The sequence below is a fragment of the Fistularia commersonii genome, chromosome 26 (assembly GCF_037954325.1).
Source record: "Fistularia commersonii isolate RoL2024-O1a breed Wild chromosome 26, RoL_Fcom_v1.0, whole genome shotgun sequence".
Taxonomy (NCBI): Eukaryota; Metazoa; Chordata; class Actinopteri; order Syngnathiformes; family Fistulariidae; genus Fistularia; species Fistularia commersonii.
The window spans coordinates 408,559-425,634 of record NC_141309.1 but is presented as its reverse complement, the minus strand read 5'-3'; the positions used below and the strand labels follow the sequence as shown (position 1 = coordinate 425,634).

The window sequence follows — 17,076 nt, the reverse complement described above, 5'->3', positions numbered from 1 at the left end:
TCCTGGCTCCACTCTTAATGCCACCATGCTATGCTAAATGTAACGTGCACACTTTGCTCCACATTCTGCCCTAAACTCCATTCATGGACGGAGGAAAGCCGCTCTCACTCTAAAACCAACAGATCGGCCTTGAACGCCTCGTCCGTCCACATTCCTGCCTTCTCACAGACGACGCTCTCCGTCGCCATATCTCACCCCGTCCCGCTGCCCTCCATCAGATCCGGGCTCCGATTCTGCAAAGCCGAACATCCACCGGGCCACGGCTCGGATCTGGGGAAGCTCCTAAGTGGACGCACTGGTGGGTGAAGACTCGGCGCCGCTGTTCTCCAAGTCTCCAAAGTGTCTCCGTGCGGTGAAGCGGTCATTAAGCATTAACTTCTGAAGAGCATCGAAGGAAATGATCATTTTAATGTCCCTCCACCCCCTCCCTCCCTGTGACCAACACATTTGTGAGGTGAAGTGGCGGCAGGTCAGACCACTCTGTTGATGATGGCGCCCAGCTGGTCGATTTGGCTCTCCACCAGGTCTCCCCTCTGAAAGACAGCCGCGAATCAGTTTTTCTCCTCGGAGATCGATCCGCCCGCGGTTAAAAGTACCAAAATCCTTGCTGACTCAACCCGGGAGCTCATTGATTTTGTTCTGCAAAGGCTTTGAACTAAGTGAAGCTGAATCTTGGTTTTTACAATACCACTTCAAGATGTTTTTCTATTTTCATTTTGTTATATAACGGCTTACCTTCAGGAAGACGGGCGGCTTCCGGAACACGCCCACGCCGGGAGGGGTTCCCGTCAGGAACACGTCTCCGGGGCTCAGCGTGACGAACCTCAGTAAAACAAACAAACAAAGGGCATGTTTTTGTCAGGTCGTGACCTTCGACCCTCCGCAGGCTCCCGCACGCAGAACGGGAATATCCGGATCACGCTTTGGCCTTTTCCTTGATTTTTGCAGAAACTTTATCCGCAGTCGGCCGCGAGCGTAGCTGTTCGTTGCAGCTGGAAGCTACTTCGCTAGCTTTGCTTTCAGGCACGATGTCACTTTGAAGCCGGACCGAGACCAGAACCTACTTTGAGACCCAGGCGACGAGCGCCTCCGTCCTGAAGATCATCTGACTGGTGTTGCTGCTCTGCACTGCTTCGCCGTTCACCAGGCAACGGATGCCCAGGTTGTGAGGGTCTGCACATGGAATCACACACACACAAATGCTGAGACTCCTGGTTTGAACTCCACGGGATCGAGAGGAACATTTAAACACGGAAACACCTGCTGAATATTTGACATCTCCGTAAAAGTGGAGGTATTCCAAGGACAAAACCGAAGTGCCGGATGAACGAATGGGAAGCAGAGAGGGCTACCCGTGATTTATATTGACAACACTGAGGGAATAACTCCCTGGATGTCCCGCAGAGCAAGATCTCCTGCACAGATTGACCCCTGGGTGTCAGGATGAGGACCGAACCATCACCTCTGACACAGCGGATGGTAGCGGTGGTAGGATCCTGCGGGGGATCCAGGACCCCTCCGTTAACTTTCATGTTCACCTGTCAAGGCTCGGATGCTCCTTTAGCTCGGACTGCAATGGTTAGCAGACCAGGATGAGCGTCTGGGACAGGGGTGGGCAAACCGCTGCTGAGGGTCTTTTTCATCCGGCCCACCAAAGATCGGTACAGGATTCATACTTGACCTGAACGACTGAATGATTGGATCAATGAACAGGAGATCATGTCCTTCTTTTGAGCTACTTGAGAATTTTCCTAAGCTGAAGGACACAGATAGGCTTTGTGATTTAACCTTTACTGAAGACAAACTGACACACACGAACGAGCTGGACGTGAAGCTTCGAGGGAAAAAACGGTTTGTGCATGAAATGCAAGCAACCGTCAGAGCCTTCAAAACCAAGCCGGTTTTATTTTCAAAGCAAATGTCAGACGAGTCTGATATGTTCTGTTAACAAATGTGTTTTTTCTGATATGTATCGTATCTTATGGTGATCTAATTTTACAAGTCACTGCAGCCCCGACCCAAAAAGTTTGCCCGCCCCTGGTCTAGGATCTAGATGTTCTGTTGCCAGCATCGTAATGGAGACGTGCTCCTCTGGAAGATCCCCGTCTGAATCTGACCGATGACTGGTTCCAGAACTCAGTGAACGTGGTAAGGGTCTATTTGTAGTCCTCAGTCATGCCTCAGGACTACAAATACCAGCAAATAGAAACAGTAGGACCTCAAAGCCCACTGGTTTCCAAATCACCCCTGGACCCTCGAGGGTTTACGGAGTCTCTATGAGGAGGAGCAGGTTTGGAAAGAAAAGGACCGTTACAGTTGCACTGGATCTCCAAGGGGATCTTCTGTGGCTGCAGCTCTGCCTGAGCGGCTCCAAAGGGAAATTTTAAAAGATGCACATTATTTGAGCCCGATTGACATCTACATCTTTTCACTTCCTGAATGTTTGCCGCAACTTAATATCAGCGAACCGCGGCGTCCCGGAGCTCCTAGAGACGGGGGAAGCTGCTGTCGAGAACACGTCAACGTAAGCGGCTAAGCCGTGGCTCCCGCCGCGCCGCTCGTCCACTCTCACCTCTCACGCCGTCTCCGGTGACTAACGCCGGGCCGAGAGGACAGAAGCTGTCGAACGTCTTTCCCAGCAGCCACTGCCTCCCGTTGCGCCTCATCTGCCAGTCGCGGGCGCTGACGTCGTTGGCCACGGTGAAGCCGGCCACGTAAGAGAGAGCCTCCTCCTCCTGGAGGACACCACAGCCGGTGATTCCCCGCCTGAACAGGCCTTCGGGGCGACGGTTGACGGCTCGACCATCACCTTGATGTTCTTCCCTCGCCGTCCAATCACAAAGGCCAGCTCCACCTCCCAGTCCACCTCCTTCAAGCAGACGGAGGCGGTCAGAGAGCGCCGTCCTCATTGGTTAGACACACACACACACACACACACACACACACACACACACACACACACACACACACACACACACACACACACGTCGCCTCTGCAGCGCCTGAGGAGACTGGCCATGTGCCGAAAGTCTACGGGCGAGAAGATACTCTGTGGACAGCGGCTGCTGCGGGGGGAACATCTGGGAACATCTGGGAACATCTTCATTTGATTTCGTCTGTCTTTACAAACACGGAAGAGCCACAGAATGAGAAGCCTCAACGGTGAGACCAAGCTGACCTCCGGCGCTGTGTCTGCGCCACAGAAACACCTGTTCCATGTGGTTTGGGGGGAAAAGGGAACATCAAGACAAACCCCAGTGAACCCCGTGGAGAGAGGAGGAGATCAAGAGTTGGACAAGAAGCCAGCTTGGACCTTCAGGGATGCCTTCAGACCTGCCGCGGCTGCTCGGAGGACGCTTTGCTTCGAGAACAAGGTTAACTGTGAGTCCAGGTTCCAAGCGTGGAGGCGCCGGCGTGGACCGGCTCCAGTGTGTCCGTTTGGAGTGAAATCACCTGAGTGGACAAACCCGGAGCTCCCGGAGCTCCTTCGGCTCACCTGGCTCTCGGCCGGGAGGACGATGTCGTCGTACGGGCCTGTGATGGCGCTGGGGAACTTGCTGAAGATGATGGGTTCCTTGGGGACGGGAGCGTTCTGCTCCAGGCAGTGATCCCGGTAGTTCATCCCGACACACACCACCTTACTGGGGTTCAAGACGGGGGCCAGCAGGCTGACCTGTGAGCGCGGCAGCACACACTGACCCGAGGCCAGGGCTCTGGAGGGGACGGGAGCAAAGAAAGACCATTACAGGGCTGGATACACGTGTGTGTGTGTGTGTGTGTGTGTGTGTCTCTTAATGTACCGCTGTGCGCGCTCCAGCCCTTCGTCCCCCAGCTCCAGCAGCTCCTGCATGGTGGACGGCATGGAGCCGTCGAAGGCCTTCAGGTCCACCACGCCGAGCCCCTCCCCCTGCTCCGCTCCCACTCTGACGCCGTCTTGGTCGCCATGACGACGGAACTGCACCAGGCGCATGGCGGCGCCGCGAAGCCCTCTGCGCTGCAGGTCTCCTGAGAGCAAACTCCCTGCCACGCCGAAGGACCGCAGAGAGACTCTCATCTGGTGACGGAGGAGAAACAAGAAGAGGCGCCGTCTATGGATCATCGTGTTTGAAAATGAACTCGCGCTGCAGAGGAACTTCTCCCTCTGAATCATGTCACTGTTTATCATCTGCCTGCAGAGGACGTCCCCACTCTTTGGTTTGAAGGCCTGCAAACCATGAGCTCCACGCTGGTGTTTGACAGAAGCAGCGTCTCCTGGACGTGAAGAGGTTGGTCAATGGGGGCTTTTTTTTTCTTTTCAAAGGAAAAGAAGTACATCACGGCAGATGTTTCGCCACTCGGCAAATAACCGGAGCTGTAGGTGGAACCAGGATGGGCCCGGCTTTGGAGCCCCGGGCCAGCGGGCTGGAGCAGAGCTTCCAATGACGCCGTGGAGCCGATCTTCTGCACCGACCGGTGGAAGACGGCTGCGCCAGAACTCCTGCGTCCTGCCTGTCCTTCGGCCGGGAGATCCACCTGAGGATCATCTGACCAGGTGCCGAATCCCGAAGGTCTGATCCCGGCCAGCTGGCAGTGGTGATGACGGGTTAAACCGGAAACACAAATAACCTGCTGGCCGTGAACGTGCCGCACAATGTGTAAGACACACATTAACACAGTGTGTCAGGCACACATTAACACAATGTGTCAGGCTCTCCCAGCAAGTGTTTTGCAGCTGCTCTTTGGCTCTGCAGCAGGGCCTCGAGTCAATTCTGAATAAGGTCTTCCAAAGGCCGACTCCGCTGGTGCTCTCAAATCCCTGCCAGACATGAGAAGAGCATGCGGAGGACCAAGAGGACCCAGAGTACCATTGAAGCTCTCCACCGGTCCATCGCTCTGGGGGTGGAGTGGTGTTGTGCAGGTCTTTGTGATGCCCAAGCGAGACGTTGTGGCAAACTCTTTGGACTCAAAATTTCTGCCCCGGTCCCCATGGATGGATTCTGGGACCCCTAGCCGACTAAACATCCCCCCAAGCAGTGCATCTACTATTGTGTCTGCTTCCTGATCAGGCAGCGCCTGGGCCTGGGGCCATTTTGTGAAATCCTCCGCTGCAATATAGCGCCTCTCTTTGTGGACGGCAGTGGCCCGGTGACATCCACCCCCCGCCCGCTGCATCGGCTCCCCCGCTGGAAACCATTTGGATCCCATTTGGATCCAAATGGGAATATGGCAGAAGTTCTTCCCACCACTACCGAGTCCTGCCCTCTGTCCCCGCAGTCATTCGGGACACGGCCGTGCTGAACCGGTAGTGCACGGGACCTCATCCTGGGGCATGAACCAGATCTCACTCGGGTCCAAAAGCAGCAGGCAAGACAAAGCATCGTCCGTCGGACAAAAGATGAGCTGGAGAGGTTTTTGTTCATCAGCCCAGCCATTTCAACCAGCTTACACTTCCAACTGAGCGCGGAAAGCATCCCGGCCGACTTCCCAAAGTATTTAGGGATCTTCATCTCCCCCGGTGCTTTCGGTCCAGGGCGCCGCCATCTTTGTTTACATCCTTGCCAGACGCGTCGCATGACGTCATCGGTATCCCGCTGTCGTTTGCCACACGAGCCTGCGATATAACTCGCTGTTCCCGCTCCATTCCAGGAAAAACATTCACCGCACCCCAAAACTATACCATTATATACATACCCTCGCTACACTATTTGAGTTTTACTTTCTCGGGCTGCCAGGCTACACAGATTGGTTGTGTATATAGATTTGTGAATAAAAGCAAAAACAGCGCTGCTCCGGCAGAGCCGATGTTCCTGCAGCAGGACGCCGAAGCCCGCCTGAAGACCACCTGAAGCCCGCCTGAAGACCACCTGAAGACCACCTGAAGCCCGCCTGAAGACCACCTGAAGCCCGCCTGAAGACCACCTGAAGCCCGCCTGAAGACCACCTGAAGACCACCTGAAGACCACCTGAAGCCGAGCTCCGGGGCTTCAGAGCTCAGAGCTCCAGAAGCGGTCAGACTTAGGACTTCATTAACGCGACGGTGACATTATTATGCGTCGAGTTCATTGTGAGAAGGGTTTTCCGTGAAGGCGGCGCCGGGTCCGCTGACCTTTGCGCCGACTAACGCCCGCAGCTAGTTTCCGCCGCGACCCGTTAGCCTCCGTAGTCCCGGCGGCAGGAGCCTTACCGGCGAGCCGCGGTGACCGAGGTGTTCTTCTCCTGAGAGACGAGGCGGCAGAAAAACCCCGAAATCCTCCCGTCGCCGCGTCTCTGGGTCCCGACGCGGGTTTGGAACTCCAACTCCCGGCAGGCCACGGGGGAAGGCCGCTTCACGGACGGTGGGAAATTCAATACTCGCACTCTGATAGGACTTTTCCAGAGCGGTCAGACGTGGTACTTCACTGACGCGACGTGACTGTCCGTTTTTGCGGCCTCCGCCACGGGACCGGACTTTGTTGTACCGGTGTGTTCAGATGTGATCCAAGAAAAACATCAGAGCTGTCAGGAACTGTTTAAGCAATGAGTGGTTCATTAGAGGTCAAGAAATACACTTAGGAGAATTCCCGGGCCGAAATGAATGTCACCCCGAGGGGATGGTTCACCCTCTCTAGACGTCCGCTGAGGCGCGTCCAGTCGGATGTGCAGATGAGCAGATGTGCAGAGGTTTCGGCCCGGATCTCAGGGAGTGGCAGTGATTTATACCACTATCTCAACGGTCAAGGTTACTTCCCAATATGGAGTTGTTTTTCATAATTTTTAGAAGATGGCAGCCAGTTACCAGGCTGTGTCTTAGACTGGGCCTTCGGGATACGTCATCGCTAGTGCATTGGGGGTGTTAGTGGAAAAATACAAAGTTGGGTGTACTTTTGCCATCATGTGATGTGTTCCCGCGCGAATTTGAACATGACATTATTATGCGTGGAGTTTATTGTGAGTATATCTCAGTCGGCGTGTTTGTAAGTCCGTGGGACTTTAAAAGAGTCCGTACTGATGAGATTTGACTCCTTGACCTGCATCACCACCCGCGGAAATGTTGAAATACAACATTCTTCACGCCGGTGTAGAATCTCCTTCGGATCTACATCGGATCCTTCGAATCTACATCGGTGTAGAATCTCCTTCGCGAAGTGCAGCGAGCGGATTGGACGTTAAATAATGTTTTTTTTCTCTCCAGAGCCCGGGAGGCGCCCACGCCTGGCCGCCCGTCACGACGTCAGAGCGGCCGGTTGTTGCTTTTACGACGCGGGGCGGGGTCCGCGAACGCCTCCCCAACACGTGACCGGCCGCGCAGGCGCAAAGCGGACGCCGGCAGCCGCGACAGAGACGTCTCTTTCTCCTTTGACTCCGCGAGGAAGAGGACCGGAGACCACCGGAAAGCACCGGAGAACACCGGAAACCATCGAGACCACCATCATGTGCACCAGGTGAGAAGCTCCGACGCGCGGAACGCGGCTCGACCCTTCAGAAGGTCCACCCGTGGACTCCTGGACACCAGCGGGAGTCTTGTTGGCCGCTTTTGGTTCAGTTTCGCTTCGTCTTCACTTTCGATCTGAGTCCGCTTCTCCTTCCTTCTCCTTCCTTCTCCTTCCTTCTCCTTCTCCACACTAACTCTCCAACTTCTGCATTCAAGTCCATTTCTGCCGGGCTTCAAGTTGTCCACGGGAAGGCCGCTGTCTTCTGCTCAGTCCAACAAGACTTCCTTAATGTCCTCCTCCAAGCCTGTGCAGATCCTCCAGGCCCTGAACCCGCCGACAGGAGCCTGGAGACACTTTGACCTCCTCTTATCATCATGTCTGCTGACGCTGCTCGATCCTGAAGAAATAAATGACTGTGTGTGTGTGTGTGTGTGTGTGTGTGTGTGTGTGTGTGTGTGTGTGTGTGTGTGTGTGTTCTCTGCAGCGTCCAGCCCCTCGAATGGACCACAGACATCAAGAAACAAAGGTGAGGATCTTAAGAAGGTTTGCGTCGGCCGTCCCACGTGAGACTCTTGGGCTGAGCGTCAGTAAGTGGGCCTGCGATTGGTCCGGGGTGAAGCCCTCTCGTCCAATCAGGGCCCCCGGCGCTCCGGATGAATGCGGGCCGCGGGTCCTGCGTCGAGAGCGACCGTGCGCCGCAGCTCCTCCGATCTTCTCGTGTCTTCCTCCCTCAGCTTCGACGGCGTGGTCCTGGTGACTCAGAGCCAGGAGGGCCTTCCTCCGGAGCTGGACTGCCTGAAGGCCTCGCTGCAGGAGTACCGCCATGTGAGTCCACCGCCGGGACGTCTAACTGCTCCCGCCTCCCGAACCTCCTCGAGTGTGAGCATCACGACTGCTTCCATTGTGTGTGTGTGTGTGTTCAGGTGGACAGCAGCATGGGCGAGGACGTGGTCGTCCTGAAGGTCCCTGGTCTCCCCGGTAACCGGCTGGTGTTCGCCCCCACCGGCCCCGTGAACCGCGACTACGACGACGTCCGGCGCTTCAGCGACGCCGCCGTCAACGGCATCAAACGGTCAGCGGGAGCACGGCCGCGGCTCTGGAGGGTCCAGAGGGACCAGAAGGTCCAGGTCCAGGTCTTTGGAGAATAGAGAACTCATCTACGTGTCCTTGCAGGGCCTTGAAGGCCGGCATGCAGCGCCCCCTGCTGGCCTGCCCCGAACACCAGGACTACCAGAACTGCACGCTGGTGGCCGTCCTGGGCGCCCTCCACGCCCTCTACATGGTGAGCTGCTCCAGACCTGCAGACACTTTGCTCCCGTCTCCAAGTCGCCTGCAGGTGTTCCGTCTCCAGGGACAACCTCCTAGAACCTCCTAGAACCTGCAGGTCACGTGGACAAACACCAGAGATGTACTGGAACTTTCCTCTGGTTCAGAGGAGCAGTTGAACATCTGTGTGTGCAAATACGAGTCTGTCTGAAGGTCGGTTCACGTCAGGAACGTGCACGTTTCCGTCCTGACCCCGACACTCTGTGTGTGTGTGTGTGTGTGCGTGTGTGTGTGTGTGTGTGTGTGTGTGTGTGTGTGTGTGTGTGTGCGTGTGCGTCACATGTGATTGGTCTCCATGGAAACGGGCTCCTGAACCCACGGTGGTGTTTCCCTTCGCTCACGGCCAGATTTGAAAAGAATTGTCTCTGTGCGTCGGTAAACGTCAGCTCACGTCTTCTCTGGTTCCCCCGAAGCCCCTGGAGGTCCGAGAGTTCAACATCAAGAGCTCCGACTACAAGGTGTGTGTTCTGGGGCTGTGGGTGGCCAAGGAGGACCAGGGGTCCAGGCTGGTGGAGCTGGCCGACGCCCTGGAGAGTGGAAGGTAGGTTCCGCGTCGTCTCCCCGCCATCCTCGTCTTCTAACCGTCTTCTAACCATCCTCTCCTCATCTTCTCCCCGTCTCCTCCACAGGCTGGCCTGCCGCGACATCGGCGGCTCCGATCCCGAACGCATGGCGGCTCCTCGCGTGGCCGAGTACGTCCAGGAGCTCTTCAAGGACAGCGTTGTGAAGGTGAGAGGAGGAACCGTGCGCTCCTCAGTGTTTACTGAGCGCAGTGTTTACATGTGCATCTCCTCAGGTGGAGGTGCTGAGCGACCCCAAGGTCCTGGAGAAGGAGTATCCCTGCCTGGCTGCCGTAAACCGCTGCGCTAACAGTACGAGATGACCCGCCGTTCACGTCGGAGGTTCTTCCTGATGGTTTCCTCACAAAGTGCCTCCCCTTCCTTCTTCTGGCAGGCGTCCCTCGCCACCAGGCCAGAGTCGTGAAGCTGGAGTACTGCGGAGAAGGGCCCGTCCAGAAGACGCTGATGTTGGTGGGGAAGGTCAGCCGGCTACGTCTCCCGGATCACAACATCAGACTTGATCCAGACCTCCGGGAGGTCTGAGGATGAGGCAGATGTTCGCCAGGGAGAGGTTCCAGGCCGATTCTAAAGTGAAGACCTTTCGTGGTCACGATGCGCCGAGACACACCTTTTTCAGAATGGGCTTTCCTGGTATCTCGATGTTCTCTGCGGAGCCTCCGTTCACAGGTGACCCTCCGCCGGCCCGCGGCGCCCTCCAGTGGCCACGGAGTGAACTGCCAATAGAGCAGTTCTGCCAAAACTGCCCAAACCCCTCCGCTTAGTATCGAAATACGTCTCCGATCATGTAAAGGTCGTCCACGTCCTGTGTGTCCAGGTCGAATGAAAGGGTCTCGGCGAGCTTCAAAACATCTCCGTCTTTCGGGGCTATTTATGAGCTTGCAAAGTTTACGTGGAGCCTCCCTTCCGACCCGGCGACCCGTTGCGAAGGTCTCAGCAGACGTTGACCTTCGTCGGCGTCGCCGACCGCTGCTCTGCATTTCCAGGGCATCACCTACGACACGGGCGGAGCCGACATCAAGGCGGGGGGGTTCATGGCCGGGATGCACCGCGACAAATGTGGAGCCGCCGCCGTCGCCGGCTTCTTCCAGGTAAGGAACCGTGAAGAAGCGAGGCCGGGAGTCGGCGGAAGCCACGCTCACGCTGGGCTCTGGTCCTCCGCTCTGCCCCTCAGGTCGTGGCCAAACTGAAGCCCAAAAATCTGAAGGTGGTCGGCGCCATGGCCATGGTGAGGAACAGCGTGGGAGCAGGTGAGGATCACGGCGAAGACGCGACTGACGATCGGAATGAAGCGGCAAAGTGCGTAGAGGTTTCACGGGTCAGAACCTCCAGCCTCACCTGACTTTGTGTCGCGCTCGCTCAGACTGCTACGTGGCCGACGAGCTGGTGGTGTCCAGGGCCGGTCGCCGGGTCCGGGTCGGGAACACCGACGCCGAAGGACGCATGGTGATGGTGGACATTCTCTGCGAGATGAAGGAGAAGGTCAGTGCTCCGCCGCCCGGGTCTCTCCCGGCCGGACCTTAGCGGCCCCGGCGCTGACGGACCCGCCGTGCACCGGCTCTCCCCAGGCCCTGGGCGAGGTCGCCCCTCAGCTCTTCACCATCGCTACTCTGACCGGCCACGCCATCAGAGCCATGGGACCAGAGTACTCTGTGAGTCTCGCTCTGCACGCTGCGCCCGGCGCTCAGCGGACGCCGGACGTCCGCCGTGTTCACCTCTGATATCTGACTCTGCTTCTGCAGATCATCATGGACAACGGACCCGCTCGTCGCAACGGGAACGCCGCTCAGTGGCAGAAAGGTGACTAGATTCCTCTGTCTTTAACAATCTCCCCTCAAGCCGCCGAGCTCAAGGAGTTTCCACAAACCTGCGGCTCAAAGTTCGAGGTCGAAGACGGGGGTTAAAGATTTACTCCACGGGAGCCCAGACGGCGTGAACGCTGTCGGGAAAATATTCTAATTGCGCTTCACTGATTTTGACAATTTTCAGGTCCTTTCGTATTCATTTATGTTAAATGATTCAACACACACACACAGACACACTTTAGATCGACTAAAGTACTGCATTTGGAGTTTGTGTGCATTTCCACTAATGACCACAGGGGGCGATAGAGAGCCACCCAACCCATTTTTATTTTGAAGTAAGTTGTCTTGAATATGCATTTTCCGTAGGTTTCATCAGATATTCTATTCTAGCCGATGTGTTTTCCCGTGCTAACGGCGTCCCGGATGTTTGCAGCGGGGGAGGCTCTGGGCGACCTGTTCGAGGTGTCCACCATCAGGAGGGAGGACTACGAGTTCCACAAGGGTAAATCCGAGTACGAGGACATCCTGCAGTGCAACAACCTGCCGTCCTCTGCGACCCCTCGCGGACACCAAACCCCGGCGGCGTTCCTCATCATGGCCTCTGGGCTTCACAAGGTTGTCAGACGGCGATCGTTCTCATGCATTTTGACCAGAATGGATCCCCTGACCGATTTTTCCCCGCTTGCGTTCCAGCACGGCGTGGACTCGTCCGCTCCCCTGCCGTACTCCCACATCGACATCGCCGGCTCCAGCGGCCCTTTCCCCGGCGTGCCGACGGGAGCCCCCATCGTCGCCATGGCAACCAATTACATCCTCTCCGGTAGCCTTTGAGCGGATGCTCGCCTGTCACGGCATGAGCCGTTCGAGCAGCTGAATCCACGCAAAATCGCTGGCGTGTTGCCGGAGGTGTGTTTTGTTCGATGGTCCCGTCCAGCCGCTCACGCCAGGAGCCTCGGCTGGAAGCTGCACGGAGGCTGGCAGATCACACATCAATAAAGCTTCAGCAGTTGCTCTTCTCCTCTATGGTTCTTGTTCTTGGGTTTGCAGGTGACAACCATTCAGAAATGTATATTTATTTTGGCCGTTTGGAAGATGAATATTCACAGAATCCAAGGACCTCCTCCTGTCCGAAATACACTGAAGGTCAGCTGCCGGAGCGAGAAGGCTGGTGGAAGTTCTTAAACTTCCTCCTGGATCTCACAGTGGCAAGCGAAGGTCTGACAGCCTGAGGCAACCTCGGATGTCCCGTGGTCGGTGGAGAAGACGGCAGACAGAAGTATTTTTACCTGGCAGAGATCTAAATGAAATCAGGGAGGGCGAACTTTGGTTCGGGTGGATTCTGATGAGTTGACGTTCGCATTCTGGCGCCAGGGACGGAGAGCCTCAGAAACGTGTCCATCAGAGGGGCAGCAGATGCTGGACGTCATGGAGACAGAATTGCTTGATCAGTTCCCGACCGTTGTGACGTTTTACCCGACTGAAATCTGAACACACCGGGACAATAAAGTCGGGTCCCGTGGCAAAGGCCGCAAAAACGGACAAAGGATCCTGAAGTTAGAGGGGGAGGAGGTTGATGGATGGATGGAGGGAGGGAGAGGATGCGGAGGAATATCAAATCAATAAAAGGGTCAGGGTGATACCTTTACATTTAAAAGAAAAAGACAGTGAAGGTTTGGAGAAAGTACTCGACACCATGAGGTGAGAAACCTGGAAGCGGTAATGCTTCATTGGATGTAATATGTTCCTGCCAAAGTTGTGTATTCGCTGCAAGAAGCTGAACTCCGACGACTTGTTGTTTTTCACGTCTTTTATAACTGCTACTTTTTGGACCTCTTCAACATGGCCGACCTGGTTCGACGGTTCTATTGGCTGAAAGCGGGAAGTGACGCCACAAAGGAAGTGACGTCAAGACACGGAGTCATTATAATGTGATGTTGGCGCGCTAACGGCTCAAACGTCTCAGTCCGCAGGAGGAGCAGGTGTCCGTCCACCCGCCGGCAGCCGACACAAAGCCCGCCGCCTCCTGGGAGCTGCGCTCAGACCTGACCGCCGTTTGTTTTTCTTCCGCGCTTCACGTCGAACCGTAGACGGCAGCATGTTCGAGGCTCGCCTGGCGCAGGGCTCCATCCTGAAGAAGGTGCTGGAGGCTCTGAAGGACCTGATCACGGAAGCCTGCTGGGACGTCAGCTCGTCGGGCATCTCGCTGCAGAGCATGGACTCCTCTCACGTCTCCCTGGTCCAGCTCACCCTCCGCAGCGACGGCTTCGACTCGTACCGCTGTGACAGGAACCTCGCCATGGGGGTCAACCTCGGCAGGTGTGCCCACACACACACACTGAGCGGGTTTCTTCTGGCGGGTTAGCTTGTGAAGCCGCTCGCTGCTAGCTTAGCCGGACGGGCAGCTTTCGTCCGATTTGACGTTAAACTATCAACTAAAGTGACGTGAAAGTAGATAAAGTTGGGCCTCCTGTGGTGGGTCATTGTTTAACGGTCTGGAACCGGGCGGTCCGCCTGCCTCGGAGAGTGTTCGCGGTTGTGGGCCCTCAAAGAGCGCCGCCATCTTGGCGGAGCTGCCCGGGCTTGTCCCCGGCGGGGCGGCGGCTCCACCGCCGAGCTTTTCCCGGCGTGTTTCGTGTTCCGGACAAAGTTTCGCTCCTCAAACCACAAATGCGCGATTTTGTCGAAGTGGCCCGTGTGGCGCGCTTTGGCAGGGGCGGTGACGTCACTTGAGCGCCAAATTCGCTGCCGGCGGAGTTGGCGGGAATCTGACTTAAACCCGGGAATATCCATTTCCGGTTCCGCCTCCCTTCTCGCGGTTTCCGCCGGACGCAGTTGACTCAAACCCGTTAACTTTACCAGTTTAACGACCGCAGTTCGCTTTGATTTGACGCTGCGTTACTTGGAGTAATCCAAGTATTCCGACGGATGGATCGATCGATCGATCGATCAGTCACTCTCCACAATAGAATTGATTCTAGAAACTTATAATATCACCATTTTTTCATGATGAGTTTTAATTCCCTTTTGAAATGTGATATTTTTATTTATGTTTTTTCTATAAGTACTTGTAAACGATTTGACCTAGATTTGATTATCTGCGAGCCTCCACGGAGTAAATCTAGCCATTAAGCTAAATTTACTCCATCTCCTTGATTATTAGACCTTTGACTTGAAGAAGCAGAACGGTGCCTGGAAACAAGGATTTTCTCTTCCTTCATTTTCAGCCTAATGTTTCTAACCACTATTCTTTGATTCTTTGTCCAGCATGTCCAAAATCCTGAAGTGTGCTGGAAACGAGGACATCATCACCCTGCGGGCGGAGGACGACGCCGACACACTGGCCCTCCTGTTCGAGTCCCTCGGTGAGTTTGATGGTTTGAAGCAGAACTTTGCGTCAGGAAACCAAGCTCTGTTATAAGAATGAGAACAACTTCATTTATCCTGAAGGAAATTGTTGTACAAGATTTCAAGTACAACATAACCATAATAAATAATAGTAGAAAATTGTATAAACAGTATAAAAAAGGGGGGAGAAAAAGTAACACAAATAAAACTATAAAGTGTCAAAGTAACAAGTCAAGGCTATAAAGTGTCTTAAGTACAAAGATTTTGAGATTTAACATTGCTTTCTCCTGTAGAACAAGAGAAAGTCTCAGATTACGAGATGAACTTGATGGACCTGGATGTGGAGCAGCTGGGGATTCCAGTAAGCAGCCGATCACCTCCCGTCCTGCGTGTCTAACATGTAGCAGGGTGTTCCTGACCTTCTCCCGCTCCACCTTTGCAGGAGCAGGAGTACAGCTGCGTGGTGAAGATGCCCTCAGGGGAGTTTGCCCGCATCTGCCGCGACCTTTCTCAGTTCGGCGACGCCGTCATGATCTCCTGCGCCAAAGACGGGGTCAAGTTCTCCGCCTCGGGGGAGCTGGGAACCGGAAACATCAAGCTGTCCCAGACCAGCAACGTTGACAAGGAGGAGGAAGCGGTGAGTGTCTCCGGTCTCCGACCCGAAACCCGACGCTTTCACAGCTGGCCGTCGCTAGCTAGTACTTAAAAAGTAAAAACGGGGAAATATTTTGACCGTTGAAATGTCTGCCTGTGAGGTTTGCTGACTCCTCTGCCGGTCTGTTCCAGGTGACCGTGGAGATGAACGAGCCGGTCCAGCTGATCTTCGCCCTCAGCTACCTGAACCTGTTCACCAAGGCCACGCCGCTCTCCAAGACCGTCACCCTCAGCATGTCCGCTGACATCCCCCTGGGTACGAGCCTTCGTCTAAACCCGCTCTCCTTGAAGGAGTGGAAAGTCCACGGTGCCTTCTAGGTCGACCTCCAGGGTCTGAAGAGGATCTGTTTGAAATCATCTGGATTGAAGCGCTCAGGAGTTTCCAGGCCTCCTGGTGACCTGTTGATCTCTTGTCTTTCAGTGGTGGAGTACAAGATTGCGGACATGGGACACGTCAAATACTACCTGGCGCCAAAGATCGACGAGGAAACTTCTTAACGAAGTTCCTCCAGGAAGGGAGAGAACGGCGGAGGTGGAGGAGCTGGTCTTCAGGCTGGTCAGAGAAGCTCCGGAGAGTCTGATGTTTGTCCGCCGGGTCCAGACTGTCCACGCCGGCGCTCCCTCCATCTGCCGTCACAAGTCCCGCTTCCTCCTCTCGGCCCCGTTTTGGTTTCCAGCATCCAGATCCTTTGTAGATACACTTTTGTAAATACTTGGTGGCTCCGCAGTCCCTCAACGCTGCTTGTTTTTGTATTCCGACTCTCAGTCCAAAATAAATGATCCAAGTTTTCTCCAGAGCCTGTTCTTGGGGGGATTTTCCGTTTCTTGAAACTGGTGATGAGGTTTATGGTGCGTCTGGCCGGTATCTCCTGTCAGGGGGTGAAGGTCCGTTAGACCTCTGGGCTTCGCTCCTCCAGGAATCTGAAGTAACCAGAAGGACCTCGGGATGCAGGTGAATATCTAAGTACCTGTTTGTGAGCAATCATTTTCGAGGAGGGAAAGCTGTGCAGCCAGATGTTTCTGTGTGACCAGACCTGAAGGTCACTTGACCATGATGTTTAGTGTGAAGCACTGGACTCGTTCTTGTGTGCTGCTCAGTCGGGGGGCTGTGGGTTCCCAGTGTGTCCACCAGGTGGCGCTCCAGTGCCAGCAGGTCTCAGGTGGAAACCAATAAATCATCTGCTGAACCTGCCAACAAATAGACCACTGAACGTGCTCGGGGTCGGCGCGTGCACGGTGGCGGGCCAGAAGCCGGCCTCTGGCGACTTTCTGGAATTCTCTGTTCCCGTTAAATGACATCAGAGGTCGTCCTGATGTCAGCGAGCGGCAGCAGACATTTAATCCTCACAAAAAGCTCTAATCTGCCCCACGTCCACATCTGGCGGCGAGGACTCTCCTCCAGAGCAGAGCGCCTCAGTATTCAGGGCAACGCCGTGATGTTTGCTCGGTCCTACAGACAATCACGCTTCCTTCAGGGAGCCTCGCGAGAAGATCCTTAGCATAGATTTACATCAAGTTATGTAAACGTGGCTCGGCGTCTGCGGTGAACTATCAGGAGCCAGGAATCGCTGGTCCTGAAAGACAAACAGCCTCTTTGTGGTGATCTCGCCCTCAGAAACACCAAGCTTCCACAGCAGAAGATCAAGTGAAGAGTAAATGCAGCTGAGTGAAGGTGGTCAGATGTTAGATAAGATCCTCCAAAGCCCTCTGAGCCTCAGACCAGGGAGATCTTCAGATGGATGCGGGATGTGGCCTCTTGCTTCTCGGCCGGGTGCACTGTGAAGATCTCAAGGACGCTGTTCAGCTATTTTAAGGTCTCTCACACACACACTCACACACACACACACACACACACACACACACACACACACACACACACACACACACACACACACCCAGATGACAGGATGATTTTTCTGGCAGAGAAGCCGTAAGCGTCCCATCCGAGGCTCCTTCTCTTCAGGACACCTTGGGCTC

The 17,076-nt window shown here is 55.2% G+C and overlaps 3 protein-coding genes across 4 annotated transcripts; 2 read left to right on the top strand and 1 right to left on the bottom strand.

Annotated features, from left to right (window-relative positions):
* Positions 1 to 390: 390 nt before the first annotated feature.
* On the bottom strand, positions 391 to 6,323 carry fahd2a (fumarylacetoacetate hydrolase domain containing 2A). Of its 2 annotated transcripts, none has more exons than XM_086173817.1 (8): positions 6,164 to 6,323; positions 3,801 to 4,054; positions 3,497 to 3,713; positions 2,810 to 2,869; positions 2,573 to 2,735; positions 1,065 to 1,173; positions 736 to 823; positions 391 to 533 (listed from the first exon to the last, which is right to left on the bottom strand). In XM_086173817.1, the coding sequence occupies exons 2-8, from the start codon at positions 4,052 to 4,054 to the stop codon at positions 471 to 473; spliced, it is 954 nt and encodes a 317-aa protein (XP_086029943.1). In that variant the 5' UTR covers positions 6,164 to 6,323; the 3' UTR covers positions 391 to 470. The 2 variants fall into 2 exon arrangements, with proteins under 2 accessions (XP_086029943.1, XP_086029944.1); XM_086173818.1 differs by lacking the exon at positions 6,164 to 6,323 and adding an exon at positions 5,426 to 5,900.
* Positions 6,324 to 7,245: 922 nt separating this feature from the next.
* LOC147218164 (putative aminopeptidase W07G4.4) lies at positions 7,246 to 12,118 on the top strand. Its single transcript, XM_086173815.1, has 16 exons — positions 7,246 to 7,400; positions 7,876 to 7,917; positions 8,126 to 8,216; positions 8,315 to 8,463; positions 8,565 to 8,673; positions 9,131 to 9,258; positions 9,347 to 9,446; positions 9,514 to 9,589; positions 9,672 to 9,757; positions 10,282 to 10,386; positions 10,470 to 10,545; positions 10,659 to 10,777; positions 10,864 to 10,947; positions 11,038 to 11,095; positions 11,534 to 11,715; positions 11,794 to 12,118. Exons 1-16 carry the CDS (start codon positions 7,390 to 7,392, stop codon positions 11,929 to 11,931), a joined length of 1,554 nt encoding a protein of 517 aa, XP_086029941.1. The 5' UTR covers positions 7,246 to 7,389; the 3' UTR covers positions 11,932 to 12,118.
* A 917-nt stretch (positions 12,119 to 13,035) lies between these two features.
* pcna (proliferating cell nuclear antigen) lies at positions 13,036 to 15,890 on the top strand. The gene is made up of 6 exons (XM_086173819.1): positions 13,036 to 13,416; positions 14,365 to 14,462; positions 14,739 to 14,806; positions 14,888 to 15,082; positions 15,232 to 15,355; positions 15,521 to 15,890. The coding sequence occupies exons 1-6, from the start codon at positions 13,196 to 13,198 to the stop codon at positions 15,595 to 15,597; spliced, it is 783 nt and encodes a 260-aa protein (XP_086029945.1). The 5' UTR covers positions 13,036 to 13,195; the 3' UTR covers positions 15,598 to 15,890.
* Positions 15,891 to 17,076: the final 1,186 nt, after the last annotated feature.

Excerpts from the sequence above, each read along its gene's own strand:
- LOC147218164 (XM_086173815.1), top strand. Across the intron at positions 7,918-8,125 it reads ACAGACATCAAGAAACAAAG|CTTCGACGGCGTGGTCCTGG; the intron begins GTGAGGATCTTA and ends TTCCTCCCTCAG. Across the intron at positions 8,217-8,314 it reads CGCTGCAGGAGTACCGCCAT|GTGGACAGCAGCATGGGCGA; the intron begins GTGAGTCCACCG and ends GTGTGTGTTCAG.
- fahd2a (XM_086173817.1), bottom strand. The coding sequence starts at position 4,054 with ATGAGAGTCTCTCTGCGGTCCTTCGGCGTGGCAGGGAGTTTGCTCTCA. Across the intron at positions 1,174-2,572 it reads CACCGGAGACGGCGTGAGAG|ACCCTCACAACCTGGGCATC; the intron begins GTGAGAGTGGAC and ends TTCCATGTGCAG. Across the intron at positions 534-735 it reads AGCCGCCCGTCTTCCTGAAG|AGGGGAGACCTGGTGGAGAG; the intron begins GTAAGCCGTTAT and ends GCTGTCTTTCAG.
- pcna (XM_086173819.1), top strand. The coding sequence starts at position 13,196 with ATGTTCGAGGCTCGCCTGGCGCAGGGCTCCATCCTGAAGAAGGTGCTG. Across the intron at positions 14,463-14,738 it reads CCTCCTGTTCGAGTCCCTCG|AACAAGAGAAAGTCTCAGAT; the intron begins GTGAGTTTGATG and ends TTTCTCCTGTAG. Across the intron at positions 15,083-15,231 it reads TTGACAAGGAGGAGGAAGCG|GTGACCGTGGAGATGAACGA; the intron begins GTGAGTGTCTCC and ends GGTCTGTTCCAG.